At 47.4% G+C, this 21,641-nt stretch overlaps 1 protein-coding gene across 21 annotated transcripts in view; it reads left to right on the plus strand.

Annotated features, from left to right (window-relative positions):
* LOC147124899 (muscleblind-like protein 3) overlaps nucleotides 1–21,641 on the plus strand; it is an 834,930-nt gene that overhangs the window by 363,585 nt on the left and 449,704 nt on the right. For 6 of the 21 annotated variants that reach the window (XM_085994412.1, XM_085994459.1, XM_085994498.1 and 3 more), the window contains exons 1-2: nucleotides 11,699–12,100; nucleotides 12,191–13,138. In XM_085994412.1, the coding sequence (XP_085850538.1) occupies nucleotides 12,965–13,138 (174 nt within the window). In that variant the 5' untranslated portion in view covers nucleotides 11,699–12,100; nucleotides 12,191–12,964. The other 15 variants (XM_085994536.1, XM_085994546.1, XM_085994563.1 and 12 more) reach the window with 9 other exon arrangements.

A 21,641-nucleotide genomic window follows, 5' to 3' on the forward strand; every position in this document is an offset into this window, starting at 1 on the left:
AGACACTGTCCTGTACATTGGATTATACTGTGGGACTGTTCCACAGACACTGTCCTGTACATTGGGTTATTCTGGGGGACTGTACCACAGACACTGTCCTGTACATTTGGTTATACTGGGGGACTGTCCCACAGACATTGTCCTGTACATTGGTTATACTGGGGGACTGTCCCACAGACACTGTCCTGTACATTGGTTATACTGGGGAACTGTACCACAGACACTGTCCTGTACATTGGGTTATACTGGGGGACTGTCCTACAGACACTGTCCTGTACATTGTGTTATACTGGTGGACTGTCCCACAGACACTGTCCTGTACATTGGATTATACTGGGGGACTGTTCGACAGACACTGTCCTGTACATTGGGTTATTCTGGGGGACTGTCCCACAGACACTGTCCTGTACATTGGTTATACTGGGGGACTGTCCCACAGACACTGTCCTGTACCTTGTGTTATACTGGTGGACTGTCCCACAGACACTGTCCTGTACATTGGATTATACTGGGGGACTGTTCGACAGACACTGTCCTGTACATTGGGTTATACTTGGGGACTGCCCCACAGACACTGTCCTGTACATTGGGTTATACTGGGGGACTATCCCACAGACATTGTCCTGTACATTGGTTATACTGGGGGACTGTCCCACAGACACTGTCCTGTACATTGGTTATACTGGGGAACTATACCACAGACACTGTCCTGTCCATTGGGTTATACTGGGGGACTGTCCTACAGACACTGCCCTGTACATTGGGTTGTACTGGGGGCCAGTTCCACAGACACTGTCCTGTACATTGGGTTATACTTGGGTATTGTTCCACAGACACTGTCCTGTACATTGAGTTATACTGGGGGCCTGTTCCACAGACACTGTCCTTGACATTGGGTTATACTGGGGGCCTGTCCCACAGACACTGTCCTGTATATTGGGTTATACTGGGGGACTGCCTACAGACACTGTCCTGTACATTGGGTTAAACTGGGGGACTGTTCCACAGCCACTGTCCCGTACATTGAGTTATACTCGGGGACTGTCCCACAGACATTGTCCTGTATATTGGGTAATACTGGGGGACAGTCCCTCAGCCACTGTCCTGTGCATTGGGTAATAATGGGGGACGGTCCTACAGATACTGTCCTGTACATTGGGTTAAACTGGGGGTCTGTTCCACAGACACTCTCCTGTACATTGGGTTATACTGGGGGACTGTCCCATAGACACTTTCCTGTACATTGGGTTATACTGGGGGACTGTCCCACAGACATTGTCCTGTACATTGACTTATACTGGGGGACTGTCCCATAGACACTTTCCTGTACATTGGGTTATCCTGGGGGACTGTCCCACAGACATTGTCCTGTACATTGACTTATACTGGGGGACTGTCCCAGAGACACAGTCCTGTACATTGTGTTATACTGGGGGACTGTCCCACAGACACTGTCCTGTATATTGGGTTATACTGGGGGACTGTTCCACAGACACTGTCCTGTACATTGGGTTATACTGGGGGACTGTTCCACAGACACTGTCCTGTACATTGTGTTATACTGGAGGAATTTCCCACAGACACTGTCCTGTACATCGGTTATACTGGGGGACTGTACCACAGACACTGTCCTGTACATTGGGTTATACTGCGGGACTGTCCCACAGACACTGTCCTGTACATTGGTTTATACTGGGGGCTGTCCCACAGACACTGTCCTGTACATTGGTTATACTGGGGGACTGTACCACAGACACTGTCCTGTACATTGGGTTATACTGGGGGACTGTCCCACAGACACTGTCCTGTACATAGGGTTATACTGGTGGGCTGTTCCACTGACAGTGTCCTGTACATTGGCTTATACTCGGGGACTTTACTACAGACACTGTCCTGTACATTGGGTTATACTGGGGGACTCTCCCACAGATGCTGTCCTGTACATTGGGCTATATTGGGGGTCTGTCCCACAGACACTGTCCTGTATATTGGGTTATACTGGGGGACTCTCCCACAGACACTGTCGTGTACGTTGGGTTATACGGGGGACTGTTCCACAGACACTGTCCTGTACTTTGGGTTATCCTGGGGGACTGTCCACAGACACTGTCCTGTACATTGAGTTATACTGGGGGACTGTTCCACAGACACTATCCTGTACATTGGTTATACTGGGGGACTGTCCACAGACACTGTCCTGTACATTGGGTTATGCTGGGGGACTGTTCCACAGACACTGTCCTGTACATTGGGTTATACTGGGGGACTGTCCCACAGACACTGTCCTGTACATTGGTTATACTGGGGGACTGTACCACAGACACTGTCCTGTACATTGGGTTATACTGGGGGACCGGCCCACAGGCGCGGTCCTGTACATTGGGTTATACTGGGGGACTGTACCACAGACACTGTCCTGTACATTGGTTATACTGGGGAACTGTACCACAGACACTGTCCTATCCATTGGGTTATACTGGGAATGTGGCCGGCCAAGTGGAAAAAGTGCTAGTAGGTGAGCACTTTGGTGATGGTGACCATAATATGGTAAGATTTAAGGTGGCCATGGAAAAGGACAGGGATGGGCCGGAAATAAAGGTTCTAAATTGGGGGAAGGCCGATTTTAATAGGATAAGGCAGGATCTGGCCAAAATGGACTGGGATCAGCTACTTGTAGGAAAATCCGCATCGGAGCAATGGGAGGCTTTCAGAAGGGAGATTGAGATCATACAATGGCAACATGTTCCCGTAAAGGTCAAGGGTGGTTCCAAAAACCACAGGGAACCTTGGATGTCAGGGGATATACGAGAATGGATTAGGAAAAAAAGGAGGGCTTTTGGTAGATACAAAAGGCTAAAGACGGAGGAAGCCCTAGAGGAGTACAAAAAGTGCAGGGGGATACTTAAAAAAGAAATTAGGAGATCAAGGAGGGGCCATGAAATAACACTGGCAAGCAAAATAAAGGAAAATCCGAAGATGTTTTATAAGTATATTAAGGGTAAGAGGATAACTAGGGAAAAAATAGGGCCCATTAGGGACAAAAGTGGCAATCTGTGTGTGGAGCCGGAAGATGTAGGAGGGGTTCTAAATGAATTTTTTGCATCTGTTTTCACTATGGAGAAGGACGATGTAGACATAGAAATAGGGCGGGGGGACTGTGATATGCTCGAACATATTAACATCGAGCGGGAGGAGGTATTGGCGGTTTTAGCTGGCCTAAAAATGGATAAATCCCCAGGCCCGGATGAAATGTATCCCAGGCTGCTGTGTGAGGCAAAGGAGGAGATTGCGGGGGCTCTAACACATATATTCAGGACCTCTCTGGCCACAGGGGATGTGCCAGAGGACTGGAGAACCGCTAATGTAGTACCATTATTCAAGAAGGGTAGTAGGGAAAAACCGGGGAACTACAGGCCAGTGAGCCTAACATCAGTGGTAGGAAAATTATTGGAAAAAATCCTGAGGGACAAAATTTGTCTCCACTTGGAGAGGCAAGGATTAATCAGGGATAGTCAACATGGCTTTGTCAAGGGAAGATCATGTCTGACTAATTTGATTGAATTTTTTGAGGGGGTGACTAGGTGTGTGGATGAGGGTAACGCAGTGGATGTGGTATACATGGATTTCAGTAAGGCCTTCGATAAAGTCCCGCACAGGAGACTGGTCAAGAAGGTAAGAGCCCATGGAATCCAGGGTGCCTTGGCACATTGGATACAAAACTGGCTTAGTGGCAGAAGGCAGAGGGTGATGGTCGAAGGTTGTTTTTGTGACTGGAAGCCTGTGGCCAGTGGGGTACCACAGGGATCGGTGCTGGGTCCCTTGCTGTTTGTGGTCTACATTAATGACTTGGATATGAATGTAAAGGGTATGATCAGTAAGTTCGCGGATGATACAAAAATTGGTAGGGTGGTAAATAGCGAGGAGGGTAGCCTCAGTCTGCAGGACGATATAGATGGGTTGGTCAGATGGGCGGAACAGTGGCAAATGGAATTTAACCCGGAAAAGTGCGAGGTGATGCACTTTGGGGGGACTAACAAGGCAAAGGAATACACAATGAATGGAAAGACCCTAGGCAAGACGGAGGGTCAGAGGGATCTGGGTGTGCAAGTACACAGATCCCTGAAGGCGGCGGAACAGGTGGATAAGGTGGTAAAAAAGGCATATGGGATACTTGCCTTCATTAACCGAGGCATTGAATATAAGAGCAAGGAGGTTATGATGGAGCTGTATAAAACACTGGTTAGGCCACAGCTGGAATATTGTGTGCAGTTCTGGTCGCCACACTACAGGAAGGATGTGATCGCGTTAGAGAGGGTGCAGAGGAGGTTCACCAGGATGTTACCAGGGCTGGAGCGCTTCAGCTATGAAGAGAGACTGGGCAGGTTGGGTTTGTTTTCCTTGGAGCTGAGGAGGCTGAGGGGGGACATGATTGAGGTGTACAAAATTATGAGGGGCATAGATAGGATGGATGCTGAGGAGCTTTTTCCCTTAGTAGAGGGGTCAATAACTAGGGGGCATAGATTCAAGGTAAAGGGCGGGAGGTTTAGAGGGGATTTGAGGAAGAACTTTTTCACCCAGAGGGTGGTTGGAGTCTGGAACTCACTGCCTGAAAGGGTTGTGGAGGCAGAAACCCTCACAACATTTAAGAAGCATTTGGATGTGCACTTGAAATGCCATAGCATACAAGGCTACGGGCCAAATGCTGGAATATGGGATTAGATTAGACAGGGCTTGATGGCCGGCGCGGACACGATGGGCCGAAGGGCCTCTATCCGTGCTGTATTACTCTATGACTCTATGACTCTATGACTGTCCTACAGACACTGTCCTGTACATTGTGTTATACTGCTGGACTGTCCCACAGACACTGTCCTGTACATTGGGTTATACTGGGGGACTGTTCCACAGACACTGTCCTGTACATTGAGTTATACTGGGGGCCTGTCCCACAGACACTGTCCTGTATACTGAGTTAAACTGCGGGACTGTTCCACAGACACTGTCCCGTACATTGAGTTATACTGAGGGACTGTCCCACAGATACTGTCCTATATATTGGGTTATACTGGGGGACTTTTCCACAGACACTGTCCTGTACATTGGGTTATACTCGGGGACTGTCCCACAGACATTGTCCTGTACATTGATTAATACTGGGGGACAGTCCCACAGCCACTGTCCTGTGTATTGAGTTATACTGGGGGTCTGTTCCACAGACACTGTCCTGTATATTGGATTATACTGGGGGCCTGTTCCACAGACACTACCCTGTACATTGGATTATACTGGGGGACTGTCCCACAGACACTGTCCTGTACATTGGGTTATACTGGGGGACTGTTCCACAGACACTGTCATGTACGTTGGATTATACTGGGGTCTGTTCCACAGACACTGTCCTGTATACTGGGTTATACTGTGGGACTGTTCCACAGACACTGTCCTGTACATTGGGTTATACTGGGGGCCTGTTCCACAGACACTGTCCTGTATATTGGGTTATACTGGGGGCCTGTCCCACAGACACTGTCCTGTACATTGGGTTATACTGGGGGACTGTCCCACAGACACTGTCCTGTACATTGGTTATACTGGGGGACTGTCCCACAGACACTGTCCTGTCCATTGGGTTATACTGGGGGACTGTTCCACAACCACTGTCCTGTATATTGGGTTATACTGAGGGACGGTCCTTCAGACACTCTCCTGTACATTGGGTTATACTCGGGGACAGTCCCACAGCCACTGTCCTGTACATTGGGTAATAATGGGGGACGGTCCTACAGATACTGTCCTGTAGATTGGATTATACTGGGGGTCTGTCCCACTGACACTGTCCTGTAAATTAGGTTATACTGGGGGACTGTCCCACAGACACTGTCCTGCACATTGGTTATACTGGGGAACTGTACCACAGACACTGTCCTGTCCATTGGGTTATACTGGGGGACTGTCCCACAGACACTGTCCTGTACATTGTGTTATACTGGTGGACTGTCCCACAGACACTGTCCTGTACATTGGATTATACTGGGGGACTGTTCGACAGACACTGTCCTGTACATTGGGTTATTCTGGGGGACTGTCCCACAGACACTGTCCTTTACATTGGTTATACTGGGGGACTGTACCACAGATACTGTCCTGTACATTGGGTTATACTGGGGGACTGCCCCACAGACACTGTCCTGTACATTGGGTTATACTGGGGGACTATCCCACAGACATTGTCCTGTACATTGGTTATACTGGGGAACTGTACCACAGACACTGTCCTGTCCATTGGGTTATACTGGGGAACTGTACCACAGACACTGTCCTGTCCATTGGGTTATACTGGGGGACTGTCCGACAGACACTGTCCTGTACATTGAGTTATACTGGGGGCCTGTTCCACAGACACTGTCCTTGACATTGGGTTATACTGGGGAACTGTACCACAGACACTGTCCTGTCCATTGGGTTATACTGGGGGACTGTCCGACAGACACTGTCCTGTACATTGAGTTATACTGGGGTACTGTTCCACAGACACTGTCCTGTATATTGGGTTATACTGGGGGCCTGTCCCACAGACACTGTCCTGTATATTGGGTTATACTGGGGGACTGCCTACAGACACTGTCCTGTACATTGGGTTAAACTGGGGGACTGTTCCACAGCCACTGTCCCGTACATTGAGTTATACTGAGGGACTGTCCCACAGATACTGTCCTGTACATTGGTTATACTGGGGGACTGTACCACAGACACTGTCCTGTACATTGGGTTATACTGGGGGACTGTCCCACAGGCACTGTCCTGTACATTGGGTTATACTGGGGGACTGTCCCACAGACATTGTCCTGTACATTGGTTATACTGGGGAACTGTACCACAGACACTGTCCTGTACATTGGGTTATACTGGGGGCCTGTTCCACAGATACTGTCCTATACATTGTGTTATACTGGTGGAATGTTCCACAGACACTGTCCTGTACATTGGGTTATACTGGGGGAATGTTCCACAGACACTGTCCTGTATATTGGGTTATACTGGGGGCCTGTCCCACAGACATTGTCCTGTACATTGGGTTATACTGGGGAACTGTTCCACAGACACTCTCCTGTATATTGGGTTATACTGGGGGTCTGTAGCACAGACACTGTCCTGTACATTGGGTTATACTGGGGGACTATTCCACAGACACTGTCCTGTACGTTGTGTTATACTGGGGGACTGTTCCACAGACACTGTCCTGTATACTGGGTTATACTGTGGGACTGTTCCACAGACACTGTCCTGTACATTGGGTTATACTGGGGGCTGTTCCACAGACACTGTCCTGTATACTGGGTTATACTGTGGGACTGTTCCACAGGCACTGTCCTGTACATTGGGTTATACTGGGGGACTGTCCCACAGACACTGTCCTGTACATTGTGTTATACTGGGGGACTGTCCCACAGACACTGTCCTGTACATTGGTTATACTGGGGGACTGTCTCACAGACACTGTCCTGTCCATTGGGTTATACTGGGGGACTGTTCCACAGCCACTGTCCTGTATATTGGGTTATACTGAGGGACGGTCCCTCAGACACTGTCCTGTACATTGGGTAATAATGGGGGACGGTCCGACAGATACTGTCCTGTAGATTGGATTATACTGGGGGACTGTCCCACTGACACTGTCCTGTAAATTGGGTTATACTGGGGGACTGTCTCACAGACATTGTCCTGTACATTGGGTTATACTGGGGGTCTGTCCCATAGACACTGTCCTGTACATTGGGTTATACCGGGGGACTGTCCCACAGACACTGTCCTGTACATTGGGTTACACTGGGGGACTGTCCCACAGACATTGTCCTGTACATTGGTTATACTGGGGGACTGTCCCACAGACACTGTCCTGTACATCGGTTATACTGGGGGACTGTACCACAGACACTGTCCTGTACATCGGTTATACTGGGGGACTGTACCACAGACACTGTCCTGTACATTGGGTTATACTGGGGGACTGTCCCACAGACACTGTCCTGTACATTGGGTTATACTGGGGGACTGTCCCACAGACACTGTCCTGTACATTGGGTTATACTGGGGGACTGTCCCACAGACACTGTCCTGTACATTGGTTATACTGGGGGACTGTCCCACAGACACTGCCCTGTACATTGGTTATACTGGGGGACTGTACCACAGACACTGTCCTGTATATTGGGTTATACTGGGGGACTGTCCCACTGACACTGTCCTGTACTTGGGTTATACTGGTGGGCTGTTCCACTGACAGTGCCCTGTACATTGGCTTATACTCGGGGACTTTACCACTGACACTGTCCTGTACATTGGGTTATACTGGGGGACTCTCCCACAGATGCTGTCCTGTACATTGGGTTATACTGGGGGACTGTCCCACAGACACTGTCGTGTACGTTGGGTTATACGGGGGACTGTTCCACAGACACTGTCCTGTACTTTGGGTTATACTGGGGGACTGTACCACAGACACTGTCCTGTACATTGAGTTATACTGGGGGACTGTCCCACAGACACTGTCCTGTACATTGGGTTATACTGGGGGACTGTTCCACTGACAGTACACTGTACATTGGCTTATACTGGGGGACTTTACCACAGACACTGTCCTGTACATTGGGTTATACTGGGGGACTGTCCCACAGACACTGTACTGTACATTGGGTTATACTGGGGGACTGTCCCACGGACACTGTCCTGTACATTGGTTATACTGGGGGACTATCCCACAGACACTGCCCTGTACATTGGTTATACTGGGGAACTGTACCACAGACACTGTACTGTACATTGGGTTATACTGGGGGACTGTCCTACAGACACTGTCCTGTACATTGTGTTATACTGGTGGACTGCTCCACAGACAGTACCCTGTATATTGGCTTATACTCAGGGACTTTACCACAGACACTGTCCTGTACATTGGGTTATACTGGGGGACTTTCCCACAGACACTGTCGTGTACGTTGGGTTATACTGGGGGACTGTTCCACAGACACTGTCCTGTACATTGGGTTATACTGGGGGACTGTCCCACAGACACTGTCCTGTATATTGGGTTATACTGGGGGACTGTTCCACAGACACTGTCCTGTACATTGGGTTATACTGGGGGACTGTTCCACAGACACTGTCCTGTACATTGGGTTATACTGGGGGACTGTCCCACAGACACTGTACTGTACATTGGTTATACTTGGGGACTGTCCCACAGACACTATCCTGTACATTGTTTATACTGGGGGACTGTACCACAGACACTGTCCTGTACATTGTGTTATACTGGGGGACTGTCCCACAGACACTGTCCTGTACATTGGGTTATACTGGGGGACTGTCCCACAGACACTGTCCTGTACATTGGGTTATACTGGGGGACTGTACCACATACACTGTCCTGTACATTGGTTATACTGGGGGACTGTACCACAGACACTGTTCTGTACATTGTGTTATACTGGGGGACTGTCCCACAGACACTGTCCTGTACATTGGGTTATACTGGGGGACTGTTCCACAGACACTGTCCTGTACATTGGGTTATACTGGGGGACTGTACCACATACACTGTCCTGTACATTGGTTATACTGGTGGACTGTAGCACAGACACTGTCCTGTACATTGGGTTATACTGGGGGACTGTCCCACAGACACTGTCCTGTACATTGGGTTATACTGGGGGACTGTCCCACGGACACTGTCCTGTACATTGGTTATACTGGGGGACTATCCCACAGACACTGTCCTGTACATTGGTTATACTGGGGAACTGTACCACAGACACTGTACTGTACGTTGGGTTATACTGGGGGACTGTCCTACAGACACTGTCCTGTACATTGTGTTATACTGGTGGACTGTTCCACAGAGAGTACCCTGTATATTGGCTTATACTCAGGGACTTTACCACAGACACTGTCCTGTACATTGGGTTATACTGGGGGACTGTCCCACAGACACTGTCCTGTACATTGGGTTATGCTGGGGGACTGTCCCACAGTCACTGTCCTGTACATTGGGTTATATTGGGGGTCTGTCCCACAGACACTGTCCTGTATATTGGGTTATACTGGGGGACTGTCCCACAGACACTGTCGTGTACGTTTGGTTATACTGGGGGACTGTTCCACAGACACTGTCCTGTACTTTGGGTTATACTGGGGGACTGTCCCACAGACACTGTCCTGTACATTGGGTTATGCTGGGGGACTGTCCCACAGACACTGTCCTGTATATTGGGTTATACTGGGGGACTGTCCCACAGACACTGTCCTGTACATTGGGTTATACTGGGGGACTGTCCCACAGACACTGTCCTGTACATTGGTTATACTTGGGGACTGTCCCACAGACACTATCCTGTACATTGGTTATACTGGGGGACTGTACCACAGACACTGTCCTGTACATTGTGTTATACTGGGGGACTGTCCCACAGACACTGTCCTGTACATTGGGTTATACTGGGGGACTGTTCCACAGACACTGTCCTGTACATTGGGTTATACTGGGGGACTGTACCACATACACTGTCCTGTACATTGGTTATACTGGTGGACTGTACCACAGACACTGTCCTGTACATTGGGTTTAACTGGGAGACTGTCCCACAGACGCTGTTCTGTACATTGGTTTATACTGGGGGAATATTCCACAGACTGTGTCCTGTATTATCTCATCGTGCCGCTAGAAGCTTGACAGTCAGTGACAGTGGTTGTTCAACCATGGGATTGTCAAAGCCCAGCACTGTCCCATCCTTTCCCGACACCTGCACATGTGATCCTCCTAGCCGGAATCGCGAGTTTGCGATCAGAAGGAGGGATTCTAGATAGGTTTGTTTTATTCCATGCTGTACCTACCCCAGGGGTACCAAGAGCCATTTCAGTGGCCGAATCCTGCTGCGGTTAAGTCTAGCTAACTCAGCACAAGTCAGTGATCAAACGTGGGACTGGAATACTTTATTTTTCATTGGCTTATTGTATAAACTTACACAGTGAGCAACTGAGTAATATCATTAAATGGATGTTCATCGTTACTGAGTGAGCTCAGTTGTAGAAAAACATGGACATCCTCCATTATTCATCGTCTGCTCTCTGTATGTGGCTCCATTTTAGTTCATTTGCTTGTATTATACAGGGGCACGAATGATTCTAGACGTAGTATTTGCCCCTCTTGTGTCCCGTTCTTTTCCATAGTCGGGCTCGACCGGCTGTGCGCTGAAATTTCCTCTTTTTTTTATTTAGCATCGCCCGCTTCACTTGAAATGAATCTTTCTCCTATCCCAGGACTTCATGTCCTTGATTATAAAGCTGGGTTGCTGCGGTGGGCTCCCTTTATCTCACTGGCCTAGCCGTTGCTGGCTCAATGTTATGTACTTGCCTGCATCGCCACAGAGAGATCGACACGTAACCCTGTGAATTAACACAGCTTTATTTTTTTAATTACAAGTCGATTAATCGAGGCTTTTCTCTCTCTGTCTCTCTCCTTGCAGCGGGGACTGCATTGTTTGCTCACCACACCCTGCTAGATTTTTTTTCTCTTGCATCTCAAGACTGTCTGGCTGCAGTCTGATGTGGCACGCAGCCATAAACCATTACAGGCATTTCACGGAGCTACGCCGAGCTGACTCTCTCACTGCTGCAGCTGGTATGGCATTTTATTTTGTTGAGACCTGACATTTTCATAAGGCTATAAGCCACATAACAGGAGGATCGATGCGACCTGTGCCACCCAGCTGAATATACGAACATAGGCAGAGCATGAAGCCAGGGAGCGTTCCTTTTAAAACCTCCTACTGTACGTATCGCTAGTGCAGCAGAGGCAAGCACGTCAGGCTGAGGCATTTTTCTGTGCAGTGGGCATAGCAATGAACGTCTGCCAGAACGGATCAATATGAGATGGCCCTTCTCATTGGCCAGCCGCCCAAGCTCTCACTGCAACGCCGGTCCCAATTGGCTCTCCTCCTTACCATGTGCAGCTTTATGAAGGGAAATGGCCCTTTTTTTTAATCTCCAATGGCTGACTGCAAAATGCTGCACTGTTAGTGTCTGAACGTTTTATGGCATGTCGGTAGGACTGTCGTATGAAAATCAAGGTTATGAAGGAGAGCTTGTATATTTTCAATTTGTTTTCCCTGACATCTTCTTTCTTTCCCCACAGGTTGCTGAAAAGTGCCTTTTCTGAAGAATCTGCTGCTTGGATTTCTATCTCGGGCTTTTTTTCCCTTTTGGCTTTGCTTAAAGCAGTTCTTGGAGACGACAAATCACCCATCCTTTTTGTTTTGCCGAACGCCCAATTTTTTTTTTCTCCTGGCTTTTTTTCACGTTCAACAGCAAGTATTCCCCCCTCTTCTTTTTTTTTCTTCTTCACTCTGTCTTCATCTTCGACCATCTCGTGATCAGTTAATGCGCGATCTTGGGAATAGGAGAGAGAGATCTTCACCTCCCTCTCCCCAAGAGAAGCGAAGCTTAACTGTAAAGCGAAGCACCGACAGCAACATATGCTACGAGAGAATTAATCAAAACCAGTTACTGGAGAGCACGGAATTCCACTGACAGGCTGCTGTTACCTTCGAATAACTTCTTCACTTGGCACAAAAGGCGATATATTTTTCTGCCAACGCACATCTAAAGGGGCTAACCCGTTTATCGATGCCCACCCGTTTGTGTGATGAATTCTTTTTAATTTAAGATTGGCTCTTCGACCGATGTCATGTTTCTGCACAGTGATCTGACTAACTGAAAACCTAAGTGCTGAGAAGAAAAAAAAGAAATATATTTTTTAACCAAAGGAACAAGTTTATTTGTTAAGTTATAATTTTAACTTACTTTTATACACTTTTTTCTAAAATTGGTACTGTTCTCGGGGAGGGTGGGGGAGAAAAAATAAAGTGGGGGGGATTCGGTTACCCACATATCCTTTCCGTTTCCTAATATGGCTGTGAATGTTTCAATGATCCGTGACACAAAATGGCTGACATTGGAAGTGTGTCGAGAATACCAGAGAGGGACTTGTTCCCGGTCCGATGCGGAATGCAAGTTTGCCCATCCTTCACGAAGTTGCCATGTTGAAAATGGTCGTGTCATTGCCTGCTTTGATTCATTGAAGGTAGGAACTTAATTATTTCTAATTTTAATAATTCATTTATTTAATTTTTATTAAAGACGCCCTCCTCGTGGAATCTGATGCTTTCTTGAATATGTATTTTTCTTCTTGTGATAAAGGAGTGTTGCTGAAGCTGATTTTGGTTTCAGTGTGTCACAACGTGCTGCTTTCTGGCCCTCATCCTCAACGCTGGCTAAATATAAAACAGGGTTTGAAACAGTAAGCGTTTAAAAAAAGCAATCGGGGCAAGTTCTCGAGATGCCCATTGGCTGTATTTACCGATGCTGCCGTTTTTGCATCGATTGAGCTCATCAGCTGAGCTAATCACCTTAGAAGAAATCAGAGGACCAGTCTTAAAGGGACTCTGTATTCACACGATCATTGGCTGAGGACAGAGGAAGAAGGCCCATTGAATCTCATCCATCCCAAACACCAACTCCACCATCTCCCCATTAGAGAGCGCAGGTTGTCCTGGCCTCAACTACCCTTTCTGGCTACCCGTTCTAGCTGTTAATTGCCCTCTGTGTAAAGGTGCCTGCCCTAAACTTGCCCTTCACAACCCTGAACCTGTGCCCTCCTTGCTGCTTTGGTGTGTCAGATTTGCTTTGAAATGTTGGATTTTATCTCAAGGAGGCTGGAATATAAAAGTGAGGAAGTGATGCGTCAGTTGTATATAACATTGGTCAGACCCCATCTGGAGCACTGCATTCAGTTTTGGGCACCGCACCTCAGGAAGAATATGTTGACCTTGGAAGGGGTGTGCACTGCAGATTCACCAGCAGAATGATACCAGGAATTAAAGGGTTGAATTATGAGGACCCGTTGCATAAACTTGCTTTGCATTCCCTTGAGTTTAGATGGTTGATGGGTAATCTAATTGTGGTACTTCAAATGATAAAAAGGATTCGATAGGGTAGATAGAGAGAAACTATTTCCTCTGGTGGGGGAAACCACTTAGGAAGCACTGTTTCACAGAGAGTTGTGGAAATCTGGAAATCTCTTCCCCAAAAGGCTGTGGATGCTGGGACAATTGGAGCTGTCAAGACTGAGATCAATAGTTTTTGTTAAGTAAGGAAAAGAGAGAACTTGCACTTATATAGCGCCTTTTACAACCCCAGATTGTCCCAAAGAACTGTACAGCCAATTAAGTACTTTTTTTTTGAAGTGTAGTCACTGTTGTAATGTAGGAACTGTGGCAGCCAATTAGTGCACAGCAAGCTCCCACACACAGTAATGAGTTAATGACCAGATAATCATTTTTTAGTGATGTTTGTTGAGGGATAAATATTTAGGGTTGAAGGTAAGGGTATCAAGGGATAAGGAACAAAGGTGGGTAAATAGAGTTAAGGTGCAGATTGACCATGACCTCATTGGATGGCAGAGCAGGCTTGAGGGGCTGGCCAGCCAGATCCTGTTCTTATTATTTCAGGTTAACTTTCTCTATCCTGTTACGTATCTTGAATGCCTCCAGAAAGTCCCTTCTGTGTGGTCTCTTTTTGAGGTTAGAGAGTGCCAGCTTGTCAAGTATCTCCTCAAATCCTCTCCCTCTGACACCAGGGATAAACCTCCTTTCTCTCCTGATTACTGAACTAGGGCTGGTTACACCATAGCGACCAGGACAGTTTCACGTAACAATGTTTACAAATCTTTTCATTTGTTTTTAATCACAAATAGCTCAAGGGACTCAGTTTCCATCTTCCTATACCCCAACATATGATGTCTTCAAACTGAAACAGATTTATCTTTAGGTCCAGAAAAAGAATTAGCACAGAATTTTCCTGAAGCCAACACCCCTTTAACATTGGAGCTTCTCTATTGTATAAGACCAGACCTTGTTTTAAAGTACATTGTTGATAGATGACACATTAGAAAATGTGTTAAGTTTGAGAAATGTTATACTGTCACATTGGATTAAGACAACAGGGGATAAAATGCTGTTTGGAATGAAGTAGGAGCATAAAGGCCAAAAATCTTCACTTTGAAAGCTTCAAATTTGTTTTATTTAAGATCTTCCTCATTCCTCGTTAATAACTGTGAGATCGGCTAGATCTGGTTTTAGTTTGTCAATTCTTTTCATCTTGCCTTTTCCTTTTTGTAGGACCACTCATTCCCGTTTTACCCTTTGTAATCATACTGTGTTACTGCCTTACAAATCTGGGTCCATCTTTCCCTCAACTCCATGTTTGAACCTCTCCAATCAGGTTTCCGCCCCATCACACACCTGAAACGGCCCATATCAAAATCACAAATTAAATCCTATGTGACTGTGGTCATGGTAAACTATCCCTCCTCATCCTTTTCAACCTGTCTGCAGCTTTTGATACTGTTCACCACACCATCCTCCTCCAACGCCTCCCCTCCATTGTCCAGCTGGATGGGACTGCCCTCGCCTATTATTATCTATCCAGTTGTAGTCAGCAATGGCTTCTCTTCCCATTCCCACACCGTTACCTCTGGAGGTCCCCAAGGATCTATCCTTGGCCCCCTCTTATTTCTCATCAACATGCTGCCCCTTGGCAACATTATCCAAAAGCACAACGTCAGATTCCACATGTACGCTGATGACACCCAGCTCTACCTCACCGCCACCTCTCTTGATCCCTCCACTGTCTCTATGTTGTCACACTGCTTGTCCGACATCCAGGAGAAATTTCCTCCAATTAAACATTCAGAGGACCAAAGCCATTGTCTTTGCTACCCATCACAAACTTCGTTCCTGAGACACCGATTCCATCCCCCTCCCTGGCCACTGTCTGAGGCTGAAGCAGACTGTTCACAACCTCAGCGTCCTGTTTGAGCCTGAGCTGAGCTTCCAACCCATATCCTCTCCATCACCAGAACCACCTACTTCCACCTCCGTAACATTGCCCATCTCCGCCCCTGCCTCAGCCAATCTGATGCGGAAACCCTCATCCAGGCTTTTGTTACCTCCAGACATGACTATTCCAGTGTTCTCCTGGCCGGCCTCCCATCTTCCTCCCTCCATAAACTTGAGCTCATCCAAAACTCTGCTGCCCGTGTCCTAACTCACACCAAGTCCTGTGCACCCACCAGCAATGTTCCCTTTAAGCCACGTGACCGCGCAGTGCTCCAGGGGTTCCGCGCGGCGCTCCAGGGGTTCCGCGCGGCGATCCAGGGGTTGCGCGTGGCGCTCCAGGGGTTCCGCGCAGCGCTCCAGGGGTTCCGCGTGGCACTCCAGGGGTTCCCCGCGGTGCTCCAGGAGTTCCGCTCAGCCGGCTTGCTGGCTTTTCAGTGCAAAAGTCGCGCATGTGCGGTATTTTGAATGGACTGCGCAGCCCCTTCAAAGTGCTGCACAGCGCCAACAAAATTCCCTGTGCTCACTGGCTTACATCAGCTCCCAGTCCGGCAATGCCTACAATTTAAAATTCTCATCCTTGTGTTCATGGCCTCATCCCTCCCCATCTCTGTAACCTCCTCCGTCCCTACAACCCTCAGATATCTCTGCGTTCCTCCAATTCTAGCCTTTTGTGCATTCCCCACTTCCCTTGCCCCACCATTGGCGGCCGTGCCTTCAGCTGTCTAGACCCTAACCACTGGAATTCCTTCCCTAAGCCTCTCCACCTCTCCTTCCTCCTCTAAGATGCTCCTTAAAACCTACCTGTTTGACCAAGCCCTGTCCTAATGTCTCCTTTGGCTCTGTGTCAATTTTTAGCTGATAATGCTCCTATGAAGCACCTTCGGACATTTTACTATGTTAAAGCCGATATATAAATGCAAATTGTTGTTGTTGTTGCTAACTGGAATGTGCCCTGATTTATGTCTGTAAAATTTATGAATGATACAGCATTTATAAAGGGCTGTGTTCTACCGGGTGTGCTGCGCATGAGTGTTTGTGTAGTGGATGCAATGGCAGTTTGTGATCTACACATTGACGTATAGTTAAGATATTGCTAATAAATTGTCTTTAAGGATCTCAGTGTCAACAGGTGGGTGATTGTTCCGGCCTGAACATATTGTGGGGTTTTTTATGACTTTTTCTCTCAACAATTCAGACTCGTACCTATTGCTGTGGAGGAGCTGGCTTCAAATTATTGATTGAAAACTAAATGATGGGATTGCAATGCAAGCCTAGGTTTTCCACTAGGGACGGTGTTAAGACTGGAATGGCTAGTGCCGAATTTTAGATGGACTCAAGTGGAAGTGAGCTGTTTGCGCCCAGTTTTCAACGGTACCTGCCAATGGCGTAGCTTGGAATAGAAATTTGGCGGGCCCCAACTAATGATGGATGGGCAAAGATGAAAGATCTGACATCACAGCAAATAAAAAAAAATGTTTTATTTATTCTCGGGATCTGGGTGTCGCTGGCAAGGCCAGCATTTATTGCCCATCCCTAGTTGCCCTTGAGAAGGTGGTGGTGAGTTGCCTTCTTCCTGAACCGCTGCAGTCCGTGTGGTGAAGGTACACCCACAGTGCTGTTAGGGAGGGAGTTCCAGGATTTTGACCCAGCGACGATGAAGGATCGGCGATATATTTCCAAGTCAGGATGGTGTGTGACTTGGAGGGGAACTTGGAGGTGGTGGTGTTCCCATGCGCCTGCTGCCCTTGTCCTTCTAGATGGTAGAGGTCGCGGCTTTGAGAGGTGCTATCGAAGAAGCCTTGGCGAGTTGCTGCAGTGGATCTTGTAGATGGTACACATTGCAGACACGGTGCGCCAATGGTGGAGGGAGTGAATGTTTAAGGTGGTGGATGGGGTGCCAATCAAGCAGACTGTTTTGTCCTGGATGCTGTCGGGCTTCTTGAGTGTTGTTGCAATTCATTGATAGTGCAAATGATTTTAGACAATTAAAACCTCAAATACATTAAGTATCTCCTCTTACTTACATTGCCTTGGTATGTCCTCTTATCTACACTCCACCTTTCTATGCTCTGTACATTTAAAATAAAGTTGGAATATGGAAACAATTGGGAATTCCAGAATATTTGCCCAGCAAATTGTCAATCAAACGCTGCTCACAGATAGTTTGTTGTGTGAGAGGATGTGGAAGAACCCATCTGAACACTGCATTCCAGTGAAGTCTGCTACATATTTTAAAAATGGCCTATTGTTCCAATACCTCAGCTTCTGTCTTAGTGTCAGCGGTGGCTTAGTGGGTAGCACACTTGCCTCTAAGTCAGACTGGTTGTGGGTTCATAGTCCCACTCCATGGGACTTACGCACATAAATCTAGTCTGACACTCCAATGCAGTGTTGAGGGAGTGCTGTACTTTTGGAGGTGCTGTCTTTTGGATGAGACATTAAACTGAGTCTGCTCTCTCAGGTGGATGTAAAGGATCCCAAGGCATGATTTTGAAGAAGAGTAGGGGAGTTATCCCTGGTGTCCTGGTCAATATTTATCCCTCAACATAACAAAAACAGATTATCTGGTCATTATCACATTGCTGTTTGTGGGACCTTGCTGTGCGCAAATTGGCTGCTGCGTTTCCCACATTACAACAGTGACTCCACTTCAAAAGTACTTAATTGGCTGTAAAGTGTTTTGAGATGTCTGGTGGTCATGAAAGGCGCTATATAAATGCAAGTCTTTCTCTCTTTCAAGGTGCATGGTTGAAAAGAAAAGGTGGTTAATAAATTTGCTCAAACTTGGTGTTGACACAGGCTCCGATTTGGGTGGGCCTGGGTGGCACTCAGGTGGGTCCTGGCCTAAACCTGACTCACCCAGGGCCGTGGTTATATCATAGTGCATTAGGATAGCTTCAGGTACAGATTTGGACAGGTAGAGGAGACACACTAGTGGTGGAAGTGAAAAACTGCATATAAATGTGATTTAAAGGGGAGTGTAAGAATCGGAGGACAAAAGTTCTAAAAGCCTTTGCAGAAGTTCAGAAGGCTGCCCAATCTATTAGTAACTTTCGTCACGGCTGCGGGGAGATAACGAGGAGGAGATTAAGAAATGATATTAAATATGAAGGGAAGGAAAACCCAAGGTTCCTGAATTAACATCGGAATTGCTAGACGAAAAAAGACCAAGATCCATCTAGTTCACCTTCTACCATCCTGGGAATCACATGATACAACGATAATGTTTTGACTAATCACAGCAATCAATCTCTATCAATGAGTCTACAACAGACCCAGACAGGAGGCGAGGAAAACCCCAATGGTGGAGAGCTTTGGGAACCACAGGTCCAAAGTCACCTGTTCCTCCCAAGCCTGCTACACTTATCACATGTCATGTCTCAAATTACTCAAACTGTATCCCAAAATATTATATTCTGAAATAAATCTATGTACTGAGTGTGTAGCCATGCAACCCTCCCCAATCCTCTGTTTGCTTGCTTCTAAAGGTAAGGTGATGCTGTATGAGATGGTTGTGAGAAAGGTGACCCTGTGTGTCATTCCCCAGCATCCTCATAGGTCAACGCTGCAGCATGCCTGCAAGAAGGCAAAGCAATGCTTCAGGCCACAGCTGACTGTCACTGTCTCTGGTTATGTCAACCCTATGCTGCAAGATGGTTGCAGATGTCCTTGCAGCTGATGACAGCGCTCTCTACAGCTGCCTCTCTGCTGACCCAGACCTTATGAAGATCCATGGTCTTTGCCAGGTAGGTGTGTCAGGGCCTGTAGACAAGGTTGGTGGCACCTTGGTGGGTGTGCCCAATCCATGTACACTGGCTGTTGACCTCCTGGTAGACCTCCATCCAAAGAGTCCCACTGAGAGCACGACATACTGTGACTGAGGATGCTTCCAACATTTGGCAGCTAGTCGCATATATTGGTGGTCCCGTTGGCTCTGTTAGGTGTGGTTTAAGGCTGGCATTTGTGTTTCTCCCCAAGGCGAAGAACCTGTCATGTGATAGCTAACATGTCCTGGAGACTTACAGTCCACTTTCCTCGTACTTTGTCGAGATGCAGCGCAGTGTTTCCTGATTCTCTAGCCCACTCACATCGTCTTTTGTTCAATATGTCTGGACAGCACTTCTTGAATATCAGACAGCACCCAGTGTTTTTTTTATATGACATGGGCCCAATATTAAAACAATTCCATTAGCCCGTAATTCCCGATAGGAGGCTTCCTGCGTGCAGATGCCTCCTCTCGGGAAAAAATATACGCCCTTACCTGAGAGCTCCCAAGGTCCGGCCATTTCCAATCCTGGCCCTTTCCACAATGAAATGCACAGGGCCCACGTATCCCAGGGGTGCAGGCGGTTCGCAAGCTTCCCTAGGATCACGTGGGCCAGGCCAGCCAATGGGAGAAGGGAATCCCCCTTCATACTTTTGACAGATAGACATGTCAAAAGTATGAATGGGGATCACTGAAAAAAGACATCAAAACATTAAATCATTTTTTAAAAAATCATCACGTTTTTAAAATGAGTTAAAATTACATTAAATTAAATATTTTAAACAAAAATTTAATTTTTTGAAAAAAGTAATTAAAGTTTTTTGCGGGGCTAAAAATAAACGTACCTTTTTTAAAAGTGTGAAAAAAAATTATTATTTTTACTTTTTTAAACTCTTATGCTGGTAAAAGCAGGCCTTACGCCTGCCCTCACCCCTGCCCCTCCCTCCCGGAACCACGATAGGGTTCCCCTTGTCCTCACCTTTCACCCCACCAGCCTCCACATTCAACGGATCATCCTCCGGCATTTCCGCTACCTCCAAAGTGATCCCACCATCAAACGTATCTTCCCCTCCCCTCCCCTTTCAGCATTCCGCAGGGACCGCTCCCTCCGAGACACCCTAGTCCACTCCTCTATCACCCCAAACAGCCCTTCCTCTTCGCCTGGCACCTTCCCGTGCAAGCAGAGGAGATGTAACACCTGCCCCTATACCTCCCCCCTTCCCACTGTCCAGGGCCCCAAACACCCCTTCCAGGTGAAACAGCGATTTACTTGTACTTCTCGCAATCTAGTATACTGTATTCGCTGCTCACGATGCGGTCTCCTCTACATTGGGGAGACCAAACGCAGATTGGGTGACCGCTTTGCGGAACACCTCCGTTCAGTCCGTAAGGGTGACCCCGAGCTTCCGGTCGCCTGTCATTTTAATTCACCGCTCCATTCCCACTCGGACCTCACCGTCCTTGGCCTCTTGTATTGTTCCACGGAAGCTCAACGTAAACTCGAGGAACAGCACCTCATCTTCCGATTAGGCAGTCTGCAGCCTTCCGGACTCAATATCGAGTTCAACAATTTCAGATCATAAGCTCGGCCCCCATTTCATTTTCTCTTGTAATTGTTCCACTCCTTTTCTACCCCCCCCGCTTTCCTTTTGTTTCTCTCCCACACCTGGCAGCTATCTTTTGCCCTGCCAGTACACTTTACACCTAATCCCAGCCTATTACCATCTTGTCTAGCTTCTAATCTCTTTTACTTCTTTTGTTTCTTTTATTCTTTTGTCCGATCGCAGCCCTGCCTCCGATCTAGTTTCTTTTCTTTCCAGTTTTGAAGAAGGGTCCAACCCGAAACGTCAACTCAAATTTCTCTCCACGGATGTTGCCTGACCTGCTGAGTTTTTCCAGCATTTTCTGTTGTTATTTCGGAT

Source organism: Somniosus microcephalus, chromosome 1 (assembly GCF_052327205.1).
Source record: "Somniosus microcephalus isolate GS21.2 chromosome 1, FLI_Smic_1.0, whole genome shotgun sequence".
NCBI classification, from domain to species: domain Eukaryota; kingdom Metazoa; phylum Chordata; class Chondrichthyes; order Squaliformes; family Somniosidae; genus Somniosus; species Somniosus microcephalus.